Here is a 19,647-nt window from a genome sequence, read left to right on the forward strand (position 1 = left end):
GGAAGGAAAAAACATAATGTGAAGGTGTTAGGTGGAATATTGGATGTATTATAATCATAATTATTATTTATTTGTATAACTTTTTTTTACCAAATCCCTACTCTGTTTTATCTGAGTAATCCTTCAATGTACAAAATCTATTGCAGGACAGATACTTTTTAGCTGTCTTTCTAAATAAGTGTATTTTTCAATTTCTTTAATCTCTTTTGGTAATTTATTGTACTGTTTTATTCCTTGGTAGAAAATGCTGTTTTGAGGTTTTTGTTTTATGTTTATTTTTTGGTAAATGTAAGTTGAGTCCAGCTCTTGTTCCATAGTCATGGACAGAGCTGTTTGTACAGTAATTACCAATGTTACTTTTGATGTGTACCACTGAATGGTAAATGTATTCACATTGAGGAGTTAAAATCCCCAATGTTTTGAAGAGATCTTCGCAATGAGCACAACTACTATTTTTGGTTATTATTGTTATTGCTCTTTTATAGAGTTCAAAAATTATATTCATATTTTTTGCATTTGTTCCCAAAAAAGAATGCCATAGTTAAGAATTGAGTGTACATATGAATAGTATGTAGCTAAAAGACTGCATGTAACACACTGATGGTAGGATTCTAAGGGCATAACATGCTGATGACATTCTGCTGTGATGCTGAACACCTCTCTTGCAGCATCTACACTGCAGTTGACTGAGCATCTCTGTGGCACTTTCATGCTTACTAAATGAAAATTACTGCTCTTCTTTGGATATTTTCTATTTCCTCTATCAGTTATCTGTGTGTTCACACCACTTCAACTGAGAATCAATATTCATTCCTAGAAATTTTCCAATTGTCACACTGTCTATAGAGGTGCCAACTACATTTAATTTAACATTTTGATTTTCAATCTTGAAACTGAATTTCATGGCCTTAGTTTTCTTTACGTTCAATGTCACTTTATTGCTTACTGACCAATAGTAAACTTCTTTGAAAGTTTCATTTGCTTTCTCTGCAAGTTGTCGTCTTGTTTTCTCAGTGACTATAATATTGCTGTCATCAGTGAAGAGAATTTTTTCACCGTGAGGAACACTAGAGGGAAAGTCATTGATGTATAACAGGAATAGTACTTGTACTAATATGCTACCTTGCAGAACCCCTATATTAATGTATTTTGGTTCGGATAAATGTTTTACTAAATATTTAGATCTATTTGAAGTATGTGTTATCTCTACTCTTTGTACCCTATCTGCTTGGTATGATCGAAACCAATCATTAGCTATCCCTCTTATTCCTAATGCTTCTAATTCATTTAGCGGAAGCTTTTGGTCAACTGTATCAAAGGCCTTAGAAAGATCCAAAAATTTTCCTGTGTCAAGAGCATCAAGTACAAGTTTTGTGAATTCTACTATGACTTGTAGCGGGACTTTGAATTTCGCCGCGCTACACTCGTTCCCTCAGATATAAATTATACCGTCGCAGCGGTATGAGCACTCGACGGCAGAGAAAATATATAAGGAAATGAAGGTACTAAAATTGTAACTCTTTTTGTTTTCTACCCGCTTTTGTCTTGGAGAGCAGAAGCTTAACTTACTTATTAGCTAGTCTTGGTCGGATTAAGACAAAAAAACTCACTGATGTGCAGACGTATTGCGGAATGAAATTTGTAAGATGGAAGCAGCAACGTAAAATACGTTGCATTTAATATCAAGATGGTTTTTGTAGACATTAGTAATTCCTGGACAATGAAATTTATTGTAAGATTTCGGAGCACCTACGACTTTTCACGCAGAAATGAAGCAGGAGATTTTTGGAGAACAAGACCTGGACGCCGCACAAGAGAAGACATGTTAACATGGTAAAGGATGAACTCTTACCTACGCCATTTCCCCCTATTAATCACATTTTGTTGTTCTCTGTTCTCCTTCAAATAATATTTGTAGTGGAGATGGGTTTGACTTTTGCTCAGAAACGCCACAAGGACCACCCCAACAATAGCTTTTCCGAATCACCAAGTCCGATAACTTTTCTGTAATACGAAGTCCGATTTGCATTTCATTCTTTCCCTTTTTCACGGTCATTAACTATTTTAAAACCCCGTTTTTATTCACCATTTCTTCCCACATTTTCAACCTTTTCTTCTCTTCTCTTTTTCTTTTTTATTAACCACTACAGACTGACTCCATATTTTTTCCACTTCGGAAACCAAATCTGATTCGCTTAAAAGATTGTATTTATTCAGGTAATTCATTAATCTGTCTTTCATAATTGCGTATATTATTTTTGAGAATGGTGTCAGCAGGGAAAGGGCTGGTAATTTTCTATGTTTTCTGCATTACCTTTCTTAATTAAAGGTACAATTCTTGCGTGTTTTAACTGCGCTGGAAATGTCCCTGATGTGAAGGATTCATTTACTATGTTCGTTAAGGGGCCTTGTATAATCTCTATGCTTTGTTTCAGTACACACATTGGTACTTCATCTAAGCGTATTGACTTTCTATTTTTTAGTTTTTGAAGAGTTTTACTAACTTCATTTTCTGTGGTTGGAAGTAACATAATTGTTTTTAGTGCAACATTGTTTGTAGGTGTTCTATTTGTTATGGGGAATTTTTGCTGTAACTTCTGTGCAAAACTTGGAAAATGCTCGTTTACATAGTTTGCTAAGTGTTGTAGATCATTTATTTACCTTATCCCCCTCCCTTTGCAGTATGTTATTCTGTATTTGTTTGCCTACCTTGTTTCCTTTTTTATAACATCCCAGACTGCTTTGCTTTTATTCTCTGCATTATACAGGGTGAGTCGCGTAAGATGTAACACCCCCATTATTCCGGGGGTGATTACACACATCGACAAGCGGTGTTCGGTGAATCATAGCAGACTATGGGGCACATACTTTGGTACATGTACAATAATCACAACGTTTATACTGACCGAGATAATGAGGAGTACATGTTTTTTAAATGAGACGCTATACTTTTCTTACCATCATCCGAACGCTCTGGAAAAGACGCGTATAGTGATGTAACGCATGTTGCTATTGTGATTCAAACTTAGCTTAAGACGCTGGAAGATATTGTACGATTGAAGGTCGAGGCGGTCGGAAGCGGCTGAAGACTGTAAACACGCCTCGGGCAACCCGCAGGCCGAGTTGCCGTGCTCTCTGCAGCATGCACGTAGGTAAATCCTCATACGCCCTCTTTTAAGCCAAGTTCGAATCACAATAGCAACATGTTACATCATTATACGCGTCTTTTCCAGAGCGTTCGAATGATGGTAAAAATAGTATAGCGTCCCATTTAAAAACATGTACTTACCTCATTACCTCGGTCAATATAAACATTGTGATTATTGCGCATGTACTGAAACTTCCCCTTAGAAAACTTTATGAATTACTGTGCTGATAAACCCCTCACGTTATTTGATTTTTAAACAGCTGAGCAGAACTGAACGTACCCAGACATTTCGCTCTTTACCTATTCTGATCAACACTAAACTGACACACAATATTTTAAGTGCAACGCAATCTGACTTTCAATAATCCTTACAAAAGAATGCCCCTGACTAACAATAGCCTATACCTTTCACGAATCACTTACCTCACAAAAATCTTCGTTACTCGAACTACTGAAATACAGCGAGCGCCAATACTGCCAGCTAAATAAGAGATTCTAACTACTGAAGGCACTAACTACTGATAGGCTTAGTTAGCAAATGAAAGATTTTGATAGAGAACAAACAATGTATTTACCTTAATAGTGTTCACAAATCATAATATATATATCAGTTCATGATATCCAGTATTACAAATTTACTGTCTCTGATGGACACACGTCCAGATCATCCGCTCTCAAAACTCTGCCATCTCTCTCCCCACATCCACCACTGCTGGCGGCTCACCTCCCAACTGCGCAACGCTACGCGCTGTTCACATCCAACTGCCCAACACTACAATAGCAAAAATTGCAACAATGCCGACCAGCCTCAGACTGCGCACAGCAGTGTGAGACAGTGATGTAATCTTTTGCTCTCCACTGTTAAATGTACACATCGAAGAAGCAATGACGGAAATTAACTGAAGGTTCAAGAATGGAATTTAAATTCAATGCGTAGTGATATTAGTGATAACATTAGCTGTTGAAATTACTGTCCTCAGTGAATGTGAAAAAGAATTACGGAATGTGGTGAATGCAATGCACAGTCTAATGAGTACACGTAATGGATTGAGAGTAAGAAGATGTAGTTTATAAGAAACAGCAGAAATGAGAACGTGATTTTCATACAGAGCGCTACATGGCGTTACCAACACAAAAACCTAAACAGCCTACTTACAGTATCAATGTATGTGCCCTATAGTCCGCTATGGTTCGCCAAAAACCGCATGCTGATACGTGCAATCGCCCCCGGAATAAATGGGGTGTTAAGTCTTACGCGACTCACCCTGTATATTATTTTGTCATAAAATGTCTTTTTTGTAACAATCAGCACCTTCCTATAGGTCTTTTTGTATCTATGATAGAAATGTAAGAATCTGGATCACTGCGACTCTTTTTCGTGGATCTGACATATCTAAGTGTTTGGGAGGACTACTTAATACCTGCTGTTTTCTATCTGTTTTTGTGAGATGTTAATACAGACATGCATACTTTCAGAAATGCCTTTTCAACGTTCAATTGAAATAATGTGGAGAACTTCGAAAATTTCATACTCACATTGGTTTCCTTAGACACTTCAGCCCGGCTTTGTTTTGCTAGTTCTATTGAAAAAATCTTTTATTTTGGTTTCTGATAGATGTCGTTTGTAAGCTTGTAGTTTAGGGAACGATTCGATGCCTCTGTTTACTGTTGATATTTGATAGAGATGATCTGATAGTCTGAGATCTTTTACAGCTACATCACATTTTTCACTGCCCATATTTGTGGCCACAAGGTCAATTACTGATGCAGACATTGTAGTAACCCTTGTCGCACTATTGACCATTAGTGACATGCCAAAACTTTGAAGGATATTTATGAGGGTGCTGCTGGATTCATTTGTGATATTAGTGTTGATGTTAATGTCCCCACACAGAATTATGTTGACCTTTGTACTTGAGACTTTATCTAGAAATTTTTGTTAATTTATTGAAAACTTTGTCCACATTACCACTGGGACATCTATACACCCACAAAATGATCAATTTCTTGGTGGTCTCAAGCCCTGTTAATTCAGTAGCTGATATTTCAAGTGTTTGTCTTCACTTACTGTACTGAGGTCATGTCTTGATTTGAACTGTGTTCCTTGTCTGATATAAATGCATGATCCTCCATCCATTGAAGTAGTTCTGCAGTAAGTTTTTGCCCTTTCATTCAGTGATAATACTACATGTTGGATTTCTGTGTCTCTAAACCAGTGCTCAGTAACACAAGCTACTGTGCAGTTCAAAGATTGGAGCTCAACTTCTAACAGTTGTATTTTATTTTTTATTGATTGTATGTCTTGATGAAGGATTGATAAGCGTGGGAAATGCTCTATGTTACTCTTCCCAGTGGTTTGTTTTTCTTTGTGACATTTGGCATATTTGATATTTGGAGTGTTAAAATCTGTCTGTGAGTGATTGTTTCAGTATTTTTTAAACTGCTGGAGATACTCTTTAGGCCAGGGAACCTGTTGTCTGGATTTATCCTAAAAAGACTTACTTTTCTTACTCATGACAACAGATATCTGACCATGTGTGGCCCGAGATCCACTTCCTATACTTTCATGAATCAGCTGTACCAATCTTCCCTGCCCAGTCCTGTTTAGGCGCAGGACATGTCTAGTGAAACCCCGTCTGTTGACAGTACCGACGGGCACCAGAGAAACGTTATGCCTTAACAGATGTCTATCATCTGTCCTTTCTCTTGTCAGTGTTTCCCAAATGTTGCTTCCTCGATGAATCTGCGGAGAAACTTCTCATGCAAATACCTTATCAGTCCACTTACTTTTTAACATTCTTCTGCAGCACCACATCTCAAAGGATTCGATTCCCTTCTGTTCTGGTTTTCACGCAATCCATATTTCACTAACTTACAATGCTGTGCTCCAAAAGTACATTCTCAGAAATTTCTCCCTCAAATTAAGGCCTATGTTTGATGGTAGGGTAGATTTCTCTTGGCCAGAAATGCCCTTTTCGCCAGCGCTAGCCTACTTTTAATGTCCTCCTTGCTCCGTCCATCATCGATTATTTTGCCACATAAGTAACATAATTCGTCTACTTAATCATCACCAATCCTGATAGTAAGTTTCTCGCTGTTCTCATTTCTGCTGTTTCTTATAAACTACAACTTCTTACTCTCAATCCATTACGTGTACTCATTGGACTGTGCATTGCATTCACCACATTCCGTAATTCTTTTTCACATTCACTGAGGACAGTAATTTCAACAGCTAATGTTATCACTAATATCACTACGCATTGAATTTAAATTCCATTCTTGAACCTTCAGTTAATTTCCGTCATTGCTTCTTCGATGTGTACATTGAACAGTGGAGAGCAAAAGATTACATCACTGTCTCACACTATTCTTAATCCGAGCACTTCGTTCTTGGTCGTCCAGCCTTATTTTCCACTCTTCATTCTTGTGCATACGTGAATTTTGAACATCTTGCACCTTTTGACATCGTCGAACGCTTTGTCCAGGTCGACAGCATTGGTGTGCAACATTAGCTCCGTTTCAAATAGTGCAGTTCATGACATAATTTCATGGCTTGTAGAAAATAAACTAACGCTAAATCACAGTAAGACGCAGTTTTTACAGTTTATAAACACAATTCAACAAATACCGTCGTTTTAATTTCACAGAATGAGCCTTGTGTTCAGATAGATAGTAAACTGTTGCGAAAGACCACATTCATGATCTTGTTGGAAGAGGTAATGCTGCCATTTTTACTATTCGAATGGTATTTGACGTAAGTGATCATTCGACAAGAAAATTAGTCTGCTTTGCTTATTTTCATTCGCTTATGTTGTACGGTATTATAATTTGTCTTCCCATTCTTAAAGGATATTTTTGGCTCAGAAACGGGCGGTTCGGGCAATATGTGGTGTAAATTCGCGAACCTCTTGTTGCCCCCCTGTTTACTAGTCTGGGTATTTTGACACTGGCCTCTTAATATATGTATTCTTTACTGTCGTTTCTTGTTAACAATGTCAGCGTATTCCCAAAATAATCAGCTTTCACTCGTTTGATATTCGTCAAAAATCCAACCTACATTTGGATCACAGTTCCTTAACTATTGTGTAGAAATGTGTGCAGTATACTGCTGCATCCATTTTCATTAAGCTAACACAAGAATTCAAAAATCTTAGCCGTAATCTATACACCTTCAAATCGAAAGTTTCCTTATGGGTCACTTATCCTATTCTGTTGAGGAGTTCCTTGAAAAATTAAGTTGGTTCTTGTGTTATATTGTTGATAGCGTTTACTTAAATTTACGGCTTGACTTTTTTCGGGTTGATAACATTTTATTTTTATCTATCACTCTTATATCGTAATTTCATGTATGGACACTTCCCTTGGCCTTGCAGATTTGCTACCCAATTTGGTCCTAAGGAACTTGACGTGTAAATAAATAAATAAATAAATTCAAAACTTAATTCAAAAGCTGTAATAAATGTCATTGACGCAAGGTGGATTTCAGTTTTTTTAGTTAACGTACATTAATACAGATCTGTGCGATAAGAAGCAGCAATTATTATCATGTACAAGACGATAATCACTGGAAGAGTTCAAAGTAAAATTTTCCGCACGGGGTAGCCACGCGGTCTTGGGCGTCTTGTTACGGTCCACGTGGCTCCCCCCCATTGAAGGTTCGAGTCCTCCCTCGGGCATGAGTGTGTGTGTGTGTGTGTGTGTGTGTGTGTGTGTCGTCCTTAGCGTAAGTTAGTTTAGGTTAGATTAAATAGTGTGGAAGGTTAGGGATTGATGACCTCAGCAGTTTGGTCCCATAAGACCTTACCACAAATTTCCAACATTTCAAAGTAAAATTTCTGATTTTTTTAACAAGTTTATTACCAAATACGAATCTTTTGATGTGTGGGCTGAAAGTAAATGCATGTTACAGCAAAGCCAAGTGACTGGAGATGATATGTTCTTAAGGCTGTTGATCTGCATTGTTATTAAGTGTTAATTGATAGACGAGGTGGACGTAGTTGCTCAATCAGGCGTGAACAAATTTAAGTTGCTTCTTACATTAACACAATTAACATTTGTTTTCCATAATGCCACACGAACTGCATTTCCTTAGCGTGTTGTTAGTGCTAGGATATATCCAATAAACTGGAAAATGAACAAACATTAAATTAACTAATATATAACTGAAGTATTAGAACCGTATTTCAGCGATTATCAGATGTTTGCATGTTTTGTCCAAACTTGTTATTTTGTTTATTGTCTATATTACTGTTGGAGACAATTGAATATTTATTGTTATTAAGCTGAGTGGACTCTTGTAGTTGCGATGTTCATTTAAACAGGGTTTCCCATCAAAGGTACCTGCACATTACCTTAGTCTTGACAGACTCAATTATTCTAAAGCATTGCAAATGCTAAGGAATACGCATAAATCTAATACTTTCTAACCTGTTATGTAAATTTTTTTTAAATTTACTGTACGTCTGAGTAACAACTTTCCTATTTTTATCCGATTTCTTTAGGCGTTACATTAGCCACATTTTATATAACTCTAATAATCAAATAATCTATTCTGTAAATTTTATTAATTTACTTTACGTCTGAGTAACAACTTTCGTATTTATTATCCGATTTCTTTCGGGCAAGGACATTACAGTGTTAAAGTACAAGATCACCAATACGTTCTCCCAAGATGTTATTACTCACTTTCTGAGAACACTCTTCATCATGTATCACTTAATCTTCCAGAATTGCTTCAATTCAGTTTCTTCTCGCAAACATATCTCTTCTTCCTTCTGATACACAATCATACTCTGTATCTTCGCTTAAAATACCTTTTCTTTCTTAAATACAGGAATTGATCCTCCCTTCCATATCCCTCACCATTTTTCCACGCTCACCTGTCTCCTTCTTCGATTAATGACACAATTACAAAAGTGGATGATGATTAAAGCCTACTGGACATAGTACTTAAACGTGCAGATGAACGATCTTTGACAGTGCACAGTATCAATAACTGAAAGCACATATGAGAATAAATCAAGCAAGTGGGTATTTTTGGCGGGTATAGTGTTTTAGTATCACAGTAAGAAAAGACGGTTATTGTAGTTCCGACTACCGACATCAACTATAACTCATCCAACCACCCACTTTCAACTACTTTTTTGTGTAACCCTGCCAAAAAAACCCTAAACAGTCAGCTATTTAAGAAAATCTACATGTGTTTTTGGATGGTGACATTGAAAAGTAAATGTAGGTGGGTAGTTGAAGACCTTGATAAATAGCTGAATGTGGGTAGTGCAAATTATAGTAACAGTCGCTCTTACTTGCATGAGTGCTGAGCTAAAACTGTTGTACAAGAGAATATTCCCATTTGTCTCGTGCAGTCTCATGCGTTCTTTCAATCAATGAAATTCACACGGTGAAAGATCTTTTATCTTTGTCTTCAACTGGACGTATTTCCCTTGGACGTGTTTCCGGCCATGTGCCCACACGATCTTTTTTGCTATTTATAAGGGATTGTTTCCTGCAGTTTGTCGTCAGGTAGCAAATCCAAACCGAATAATTCGTCGGCTACAATTATGTTTGCATTGTATCTTTGTCCCAAAAGCTCGAGACGTTACCTATTTATGTGCCTCTATTAGAGACATAATAGTCAAATTTGTCAACTGAATTTGTATGGAACTGTTGTTTGCTACTATTGTCACAGATATATTAGGAAAATACTGTGAATATACAAGAAACTTTGCTTAAAACTTTTCGTCATTTAATTTCAGCTCGGCATGACTTCATTGTTCGGTGATGCCGCAAATTTTTCTGAAATCGCCAAAGAGGGACTTAAAGTGGACCAAGTACTGCACAAGGCTTTCATCGAGGTTAACGAAGAAGGTACAGAGGCTGCTGCTGCTACTGGTGAGTAATCTGGAAAAGGAAGGCAGGAAGATTAAGGTTTAACGAGTTCCTTAGAGACGGAGCATGAGCTCGGATTAGTAACGGACGGGTAAGGAAATCGGCAGTGCCTTTCCAAAGAAACCATCCCGGTAGTTGGCTGGAGTGATTTAGAGAAACCGCGGAAAACCTTAAATCAGGAGAAGAATTGAAACGTCATCCTCCAGAATACAAGTGCTAGCCACTGCAACACCTCGCTCACTTAAATAATTTGCTGCCGAAGAAGACACTCGGCTACACGTGACGCTCTTGTTGCTGAATAACGATATCAATGTTTTCGGTTAGTATGAAATTGCCTTTACGTCAGTATTGTCTGACTCAGAAAAAAAAGAAGTTCAGAAAATCGAGAGCTCTGGCTATTTATAGGTAGCTCAGATTCTTTTTATTAAAACCCATCTGAGATTACTGCCACGACATCTTCTTACAAAACACTTGAAGTGAAAAAATAATAAAATAAGTCAGCATTTCGGCTGTGTTGCAGCGATCCCCTCAGAGGTCCCTGTTGAAGGTTTCTGCAGCTCTGCCAAAATGTCGATTAATGTTAGTATTTTAAGTATTTTTTAAGACGTCCCAGGAGTACATCCAAAAGGACTTTAACGTGACTGACACAGGTCGCGGAAGCCAACATATTTTTATCATTGTGGTTTTATTCGTATTTTGTTGAGATAAGCACTGCCCAACATACTCACCCTAGAAGCATGTTTAGTAGTAACACACAGATCATACAATTCGGTGGGCAAGTTGATAATACTGATAGAGTGAAATCCACACTCTGCAGTGCAGTGTACGCTGGTATGAAACTTCCTGGTAGATTAAAACTGTGTGCTGGACCGAGACTCGTGGCAAAGTGCTGTTCCGAGTGAGCTATCCAAGCACGAATCGCGACGTATCCTCAGAGCTGTACTTCCGCCAGTACCTCATCTCTTACCTTCCAGACCCCACAGAAGTTCTCCTGCGAAACTTTCTGGACCAGCACTCCTGTAACAAGGAGATGATGTACACGTGGAAGTGAAGCTGTGAGGGTGTGTGTGTCATGTTTGGGTAGCTATGTCGCCGGCACAGTAGCTCAGCGTTTTCGCTCAGAGGACTGGATGCCCCTGTAATAAAAAAAAAAAAACCTGAGTGAAGGAATTAACGATGAACTTGAACGGGTGTCATGTGATGCCTGCCTCGACCAAAAAAAAAAAAAAAAAAGTCTGTGGAGCACTTGTTGCAGAAAGGCAAAGGTCGGAGTTCGAATCCTGGTCTGGCATATAGTTTCAATCAGACAGAAAGTTTCAAGTTGATATGTGTTGTCCGAATGTACAAGATGCAGGAAGCACGACGAATGTGTCGAGGGAAATCTAATGACTAATTACAAACAAATGGAAGAGATGTTATAGCTATTATTAGAAACCATTCAACAGGGAATGAATAAATTACTTTACACTTTATACAGTTAATTATGCCACAATAATGTATAGTGAAATGATTGATGGGTGGTTGAAAGCGCGGAGAGTAGTACTGAAATAACGGGGAGGGATCTGGAAATTATTCTGCAGAATCGTTATAGCCTAACAAGGTCACTACGCAGATTCTTGACGTGAAAGATATCGAAGATAGAATGAAACATTCTGAGGTTGACAGAAGAATTAATACCTGTTAGCAGGTGATGACAGTTCACGGTTACTCATTGATTAATTTGTTTGATGGCTCATATTTATTAAACATAAGACTTTTCACAAATTTTAAAAATACAGGTAACGCCAAGATAGAAGGTACAAGCTACAAGCCGGCCTCTGTAGCCGGCGCCGGCACGGTAGCTCAGCGTGTTCGGTCAGAGAGCTGGTTGGCCTCTGTAATAAAAAAAACTGAGTGGAAGGATCAACAAACGACCAAACACAACGATCATCAACGAATTGGGGGGGGGGGGGGAGGAAAGGCGGTTCTAGGCGCTTCAGTCCACCGGAACCGCGCTGCTGCTACGGTCACAGGTTCGAATCCTGCCCCGGGCATGGATGTATGTGATGCCCTTAGGTTAGTTAGGTTTAAGTAGTAGTCTAGGGGCCTGATGACCTTAGATGTTATGTACCATAGTGTTTAGAGCCATTTGAACCATTTTACAAGCTACAAGAGAAATATTAGACTGTCAGTTAAAATAATGTTCAGGTAAATAGACAGGAAACTTAAATGTGTCTTGGTGAAAGAGCGGACAAGATTTCCGCTTTTAGCCGTTACTATCCCACTGGGCTGTAGGTAAAATGAAGAAATAAAATTTCAGAATAGTTCTAAAACTGCACAAGGAATGCAAATTGTAATACTGAGGTTCTCAGGCTACAAAACGCTTGTGGCGCAACACAAGTAAATTTTACAACAGTGTGAGAATGGCTAGCCCATTTGTTGCTGTGTTTGGTGAAATGTCGATTGCAGACTACAATAGTGAAGACAGAGTGAAGGGGAAACAACCACCTGCTGAGCATTTGAACAATGGAAGGCGCAGCGTAAGATGTTAGCTAATACGATACTGCAGTGCCTGTGATATTTTAGAAATAGGATGCAATGTTCCTTCGGACATGCCAGCATGTCCGGATGAACATGCATTGGTCAACTAAAGCCATTGTGAAATATATGAAATTTACTTTCGGTTGCGAATATTGACAATATATCGTATTTATCAGCCTACACCGACCAAGCGACTTTCAATAAAATGTCTCGAAGTAAAGGAATATACAAAAGGTAAGAGCGAGTACTGGTTGAAGACGCAAGGTTAAAGACATACGGAAGTTTGATTCTGGACGTGAAACCTAATGGTACAGTCAGTGCCGGCGGTTGTGGCCAAGCGGTTCTAGGCGCTTCAGTCTGGAACCGCTCGACCGCTACGGTCGCAGGTTCGAATCCTCCCTCGGGCATGGATGTGTGTGATGTGCTCAGGTTAGTTAGGTTTAAGTAGTTCTAAGTTCTAGGGGACTGATGACCTCAGATGTCAAGTCCCATAGCGCTCAGAGCCATTTGAATTTGGAACAGTCAGCCTTCGGCAGTGGAGCGGCGCGGACTTGCTGTTTACGTCCTCTTCATGGTGTCGCGTGTGCGCACAGTCGTCTTCTGCTTCTATCCCACTTACTCATAGTCCATCACAGCTGACGTAACATGGTGCTCGCGCGCCCTCTCTCTCTCTCTCTCTCTCTCTCTCACACACGCACACACACACACACACACACACATACACACAACTATAAGTTTCAACCCAATCACGCATGGTCCCGAGCTTTTGAAGTTGAACGCTTCATATGTGACGACTTTAAAATTGATGCACAGGACATAATCGGTATCCACCTCCTTTTTTTCGAGCAGTGTCGTCTACATGGCCATGTTGGAGTTTAGCTTCCACAAGCTACGAGTTTTCGAATTCCCGTTCGCAGTCCGAATGTAGTCACCACGTCTTTCCAACCTTAGAGCAAAGTGGTCAGCCATGTGGTCAAAACATGGAACAGTTTTACAACATACCTGCTCATCAACATGGTACTGCAGATTAAAACTGGCTTCAGTAAAGACGTGCCTTCCTAACTCGTCATCGGCGGCTGTATGGCGATTAGTATGTATGATGGACAGCCACGTACAAGCTCCGTTTGCAGCCAAGAAGGAAACATCAGGTCGGTGTGTTTACAATGGCGACTTGCTCAAATCCCAACAGGCGAAACTGTGACTCCTCCTAGGTTCAAAAAATGGCTCTAAGCACTATGGGACTCAACATCTGAGGTCATCAGTCCCCTAGAACTTGGAACTACTTAAACCTAACCAACCTAAGGACATCACACATGTCCATGCCCGAGTCAGGATTCGAACCTGCGACCCTAGCAGCAGCGTGGTTCTGGCTACTCCTCCTAGGATCACGACCCGCCCTCACAATTATGCAGAGGTTGCTCGGCCGGCATCACCATACAAAGTTACCCTACTTGTCAGACAGACGCTCCAGACAGGATGAACATAGTGGAGTTGGAGATACTAAACTCATTCACTATGAAGGCGCCCACTTCAGAAGACAATCAGTGTTCGACCTTGTGGGAAGGTACGGATGAGAAGATGGGTGTTGACGCATGGGCAGTGCTGACTGCAGTTTTTCTTTCCGACAGCAGGGCAATCAAAGAGATCCAGCCCTATTCGGATACTGAAACATAAGTCGGCAAACAGCGTTCCCAACGAAGGCACAAGAAACGGAGGCGAGTTCCGTGGTGGTGACGGCACCACAGAGCCGCACACCCTGTAGTCCGTATTGGTGACAGCTTCAGTCTCTCCGTTCCCTCTGTAACGTAGGATCGCATGGAGATATCCACCACAGATTATCAACATGTAATAACTGTGGAGTCTGCACCAAGGGCCGCAGCTGAGATATCCCACCAGCAGTCGACGGTGTGTCTTGGCATCTGGGGCCGGCCGCGGTGGTCTCGCGGTTCTAGGCGCGCAGTCCGGGACCGCGCGACTGCTACGGTCGCAGGTTCGAATCCTGCCTCGGGCATGGATGTGTGTGATGTCCTTAGGTTAGTTAGGTTTAAGTAGTTCTAAGTTCTAGGGGACTGATGACCACAGCTGTTAAGTCCCATAGTGCTCAGAGCCATTTGAACCATTTTTTCTTGGCATCTGGGCGGACGATTGTGAAGAAAACGCATTGCACGTCGTGTCGGACACCACGCAAGGGATTTCACTCCATCAGCGTCGATCCCTTGACACTGTTTGTGACCGCGTAGAATCACCATGATATAATGCTCCCACACACTCCATCGGTGTTGATTTCTTAACATTGCCGGTGACCGCGGTGAGTCAGTCTGACATAACGCACCCACACAGTTCATCAGTGTTGATCTCTTGACACTGTCGGTGACCGCGACGTGTCACCCTGACGTAACACGCTCACACCAGTTACTTTGATGCTAATGGACAACTTGCGTTCGATGGACAGGCTTCATACGCATCGTGTTGCGACTATGATATGATTGTGTGCCATTGTTACCATTCAGCTAAGCAGGCGGGCTTTCTTCAGGAAGTACACGTCGACGACTTCGCAGGCATCTACGGCTATGACACATACGTCTCGCACATCTCTCCCACAGGTAGCGGTATCTCAATAATTCTACAGGAAGGAATAGTGGCGGGTGGCATTCAATGTCATCCCAATGCTTAAGGAATGCCATTCACAGCGCTGGATGTTAGGCTTATCAAAGTCTACGTACCTTGTCGTGCGGACAGACGTCCCTAATGTTCACATTTCTTTGCGGAAGAAATCACGCCGCTCTTCCAAGGCCACCGCGACCATTTAACATTTGGGGGTGTCTTGAGTTGTGTGCTGGCATCCAAAGATCAGCTCCCTCGACACAATCCATGACCGCAAGTCGGAACTCTAATCTGGGACCTGCATGTGGTGAACACTACGACGATCCGCTGGTTGTTGGTTCAGATGGCTCTGAGTACTATGGAGCTTAACATACGAGGTCATCAGTACCCTAGAACTTAAAACTACTTACACCTAAATAACCCAAGGACATCACACACATCCATGCCCGAGGCAGGATTCGAACCTGCGACAGTAGCGGTCGCGCGGTTCCAGACTGAAGCGCCTAGAACCGCTCGGCCGTAGCCGCCGGCCTGGTTGTTGGACAGCGCGGAACTGCCCCTACGACGAACGTTGATAAGCTTTGGTCGAGACCACGCAGCCTGACGCAGACGTACGCTTGGTTTCCGTTACAAGGTACTGCGGGACTGCAATACTATGGCGTCATCTCCGGAATGGCAAACGGCTACTCGCCGTACTGAGGCTTAGATCAGGACCGGCCAGAAATTCTGCACGCGTGCGGTGCTCCTGCACGTGTGCAACTCCCGGGTCACAGCGTGCACGCCGCAGCCGTTAGCGTGCATGTAGTGCATGTTTCTACGCACAGATGTCGCTTTATCCACTTGCTGGGATACTCTGTACCGGAGCATTCTAGTGCTCTTTCCACAACTTGCAAGCCAACCATGGGATGGTATTTCGCGTATTAAACATTTAAAATACTGTCACAGTCCACTCATTGCGACGTCTACTTTTATGTTAACAATTTAACCCAGTAAGACAAGTAAAACAGTTAACAACCGTGGGTTTTTATTAAGGCAGCTTGACTGATGGCACGTAAATATGCGTAATGTTTTTGGCCTAGTATTTAAGAAAGAGAGCACTTAGCGACTTCTAACGAACCTTATTCATAATTTCAAATAACATTAAACTAATGCAAGGTTTCCTATAACTAATTCTCGGTGCCCTCAGTTACACCCACATAATTTCTGTCTCACTGACCTCTGAACAGAATGATAATCGCAGACCTCTCGATGATCACCTGTACCATTACTGCTACATCTTTCATCAGCTCCGTCTGAAATCTGCATACTAAACGACAATTAGATGAATGTTTTGTTTTATAGACTTCAGCTGAGCGTAGCACTTCACACATTAAAAAAAAAATGTAAGTATACATTGGAACAATCGGTTTAATGACCAACATTCCTGATAATAATGTAATATGGAGCAGAATGACGCAATAATGCACAGTTAGTAAACAACAATTTTTAATTATGAAAGGAATAAATCCAGATACGTTTATCACTGGTCATGAGAAATGATAATTGAGGCGATGTGTCTCATCCATTTTCTTAAGGACATTTAATTTTGCTTGCCGTTCTTCACTGTTGAGTACACAACACTCGTCTTTTTGATATTTATTGTAGTGTCTTTCAATTGAAAACTTACTCTGGCCGCCTATTATTCGGCGGCACAGCAAACATTGTGAGTTTTCACCAACGGATACAAAAAATAATTGCAGTTCCCAGTCATTGTTAAACGACTGAGAACATAGATCTCCCGTCCTTAGCTTTTTCACAGTACCTGCCATTTCTCAGTGCTTCTCTGTTAAGGTAACGGTTACCAGGGGTAAACGAGACTGGGTATGTTGCGCTCTTGCTTGTACCACATAAACAGGGAAGTGGAGCCGCCGCCGTTCATTTAGGACACATGTCTAATAACAGATGTCGCTGTCGCACACGTGTGCACATGTGCAGCACTTCCGCACGTCTGCACACTGTGCAGCGTGTGGCCGGCCCTGGCTTAGATCGTCGTCGACATGCGACGCCACCTAGAGTGGGCGGTAGTCCGATCGGGGACGCAGGACAGGACAACAAGTGAGCGCCCGGCTACCATCTATTTACTTTATGAACGTAAATGACGCCGGAGCGGTCCGAAGAGCTCCGAAGAGCGCTGATACACTCAGTCAACACAAGGGACGGTCGTTGCATCTCCTCTTATCCTCATAACATGACATAGCCACCGCATTCCACGACTATTATTTTGCTAAGCTCAGACTCCCGATCCAATGGCGTTAGCAGACGTTTCTCAGACGATTTACAGCACCATTAGCCAAGCGATGGTTGCTGCTTTGCTAGAAGAAATTTCAGAAAAGGAAGTGATAGATGCCATTGGTAAAGGGGCGGCAAATAAGTCTCCGAGCCTTGACAGTGTCCAGTTAGAATTTACAGGACTTTTCAACATTTATTAGCCATCCGATGGAGGGATGTCTGTCTGCAACTACACTCCTGGAAATTGAAATAAGAACACCGTGAATTCATTGTCCCAGGAAAGGGAAACTTTATTGACACATTCCTGTGGTCAGATACATCACATGATCACACTGACAGAACCACAGGCACATAGACACAGGCAACAGAGCATGCACAATGTCGGCACTAGTACAGTGTATATCCACCTTTCGCAGCAATGCAGGCTGCTATTCTCCCATGGAGACGATCGTAGAGATGCTGGATGTAGTCCTGTGGAACGGCTTGCCATGCCATTTCCACCTGGCGCCTCAGTTGGACCAGCGTTCGTGCTGGACGTGCAGACCGCGTGAGACGACGCTTCATCCAGTCCCAAACATGCTCAATGGGGGACAGATCCGGAGATCTTGCTGGCCAGGGTAGTTGACTTACACCTTCTAGAGCACGTTGGCTGGCACGGGATACATGCGGACGTGCATTGTCCTGTTGGAACAGCAAGTTCCCTTGCCGGTCTAGGAATGGTAGAACGATGGGTTCGATGACGGTTTGGATGTACCGTGCACTATTCCGTGTCCCCTCGACGATCACCAGTGGTGTACGGCCAGTGTAGGAGATCGCTCCCCACACCATGATGCCGGGTGTTGGCCCTGTGTGCCTCGGTCGTATGCAGTCCTGATTGTGGCGCTCACCTGCACGGCGCCAAACACGCATACGACCATCATTGGCACCAAGGCAGAAGCGACTCTCATCGCTGAAGACGACACGTCTCCATTCGTCCCTCCATTCACGCCTGTCGCGACACCACTGGAGGCGGGCTGCACGATGTTGGGGCGTGAGCGGAAGACGGCCTAACGGTGTGCGGGACCGTAGCCCAGCTTCATGGAGACGGTTGCGAATGGTCCTCGCCGATACCCCAGCAGCAACAGTGTCCCTAATTTGCTGGGAAGTGGCGGTGCGGTCCCCTACGGCACTGCGTAGGATCCTACGGTCTTGGCGTGCATCCGTGCGTCGCTGCGGTCCGGTCCCAGGTCGACGGGCACGTGCACCTTCCGCCGACCACTGGCGACAACATCGATGTACTGTGGAGACCTCACGCCCCACGTGTTGAGCAATTCGGCGGTACGTCCACCCGGCCTCCCGCATGCCCACTATACGCCCTCGCTCAAAGTCCGTCAACTGCACATACGGTTCACGTCCACGCTGTCGCGGCATGCTACCAGTGTTAAAGACTGCGATGGAGCTCCGTATGCCACGGCAAACTGGCTGACACTGACGGCGGCGGTGCACAAATGCTGCGCAGCTAGCGCCATTCGACGGCCAATACCGCGGTTCCTGGTGTGTCCGCTGTGCCGTGCGTGTGATCATTGCTTGTACAGCCCTCTCGCAGTGTCCGGAGCAAGTATGGTGGGTCTGACACACCGGTGTCAATGTGTTCTTTTTTCCATTCCCAGGAGTGTACAACCTACAGAAGTGGCGCTCTATTCGACCATTGCGGAAGGGATGATGATATCATTTCGCAAACCGTCCGCTGCGTCATAGATGCGCTGATGCTCCTGAACTGAGATGTCAATATCTGTTGCACACTGTTGGTGATACGTATACACCAGATCTTAAAACGGGATATTTCACGCGATGAAACGTCACTAGGAGATGACAATTACATTCAACCAGCGCTCAGTATATAACGTGACTTCTTCGCGTCGTCTGAACGGTGCATTGGCGTCAATTGACTTCGGTCAAGCTTTCGATCGCATGGACTGTGACTATTTGGAAGCGGTTCTCCGACATATGCGATACCCGTGGTCATTCATCGCTGTCGTGATTCGACTCCTCCACTGCGCTAACTGCAAGATGATCGTCCACGAACCAACTACGCCGCCCCTCACGACTTCTCGATGGTATGCCAAGGCTGCCCTCTGTCTACATTGCTCTGTGTTCGAACCAACTTCAGCAACAGGTATGACAGTACGAGGTCACACATTTTGATGTAAAGCGTTTGCTAACGACCTGGTGATTCTCAT

At 42.4% G+C, this 19,647-nt stretch overlaps 1 protein-coding gene across 1 annotated transcript in view; it reads left to right on the forward strand.

Moving 5' to 3' along the window:
- LOC124595350 (serpin B6-like) overlaps positions 1 to 19,647 on the forward strand; it is a 68,473-nt gene that overhangs the window by 46,828 nt on the left and 1,998 nt on the right. The window contains exon 7 of the mRNA XM_047134065.1: positions 9,904 to 10,039. Within this exon, the coding sequence (XP_046990021.1) occupies positions 9,904 to 10,039 (136 nt within the window). The remainder of the gene's footprint in view (positions 1 to 9,903; positions 10,040 to 19,647) is intronic.

This window comes from Schistocerca americana, chromosome 2 (assembly GCF_021461395.2).
Source record: "Schistocerca americana isolate TAMUIC-IGC-003095 chromosome 2, iqSchAmer2.1, whole genome shotgun sequence".
Classification (NCBI taxonomy): domain Eukaryota; kingdom Metazoa; phylum Arthropoda; class Insecta; order Orthoptera; family Acrididae; genus Schistocerca; species Schistocerca americana.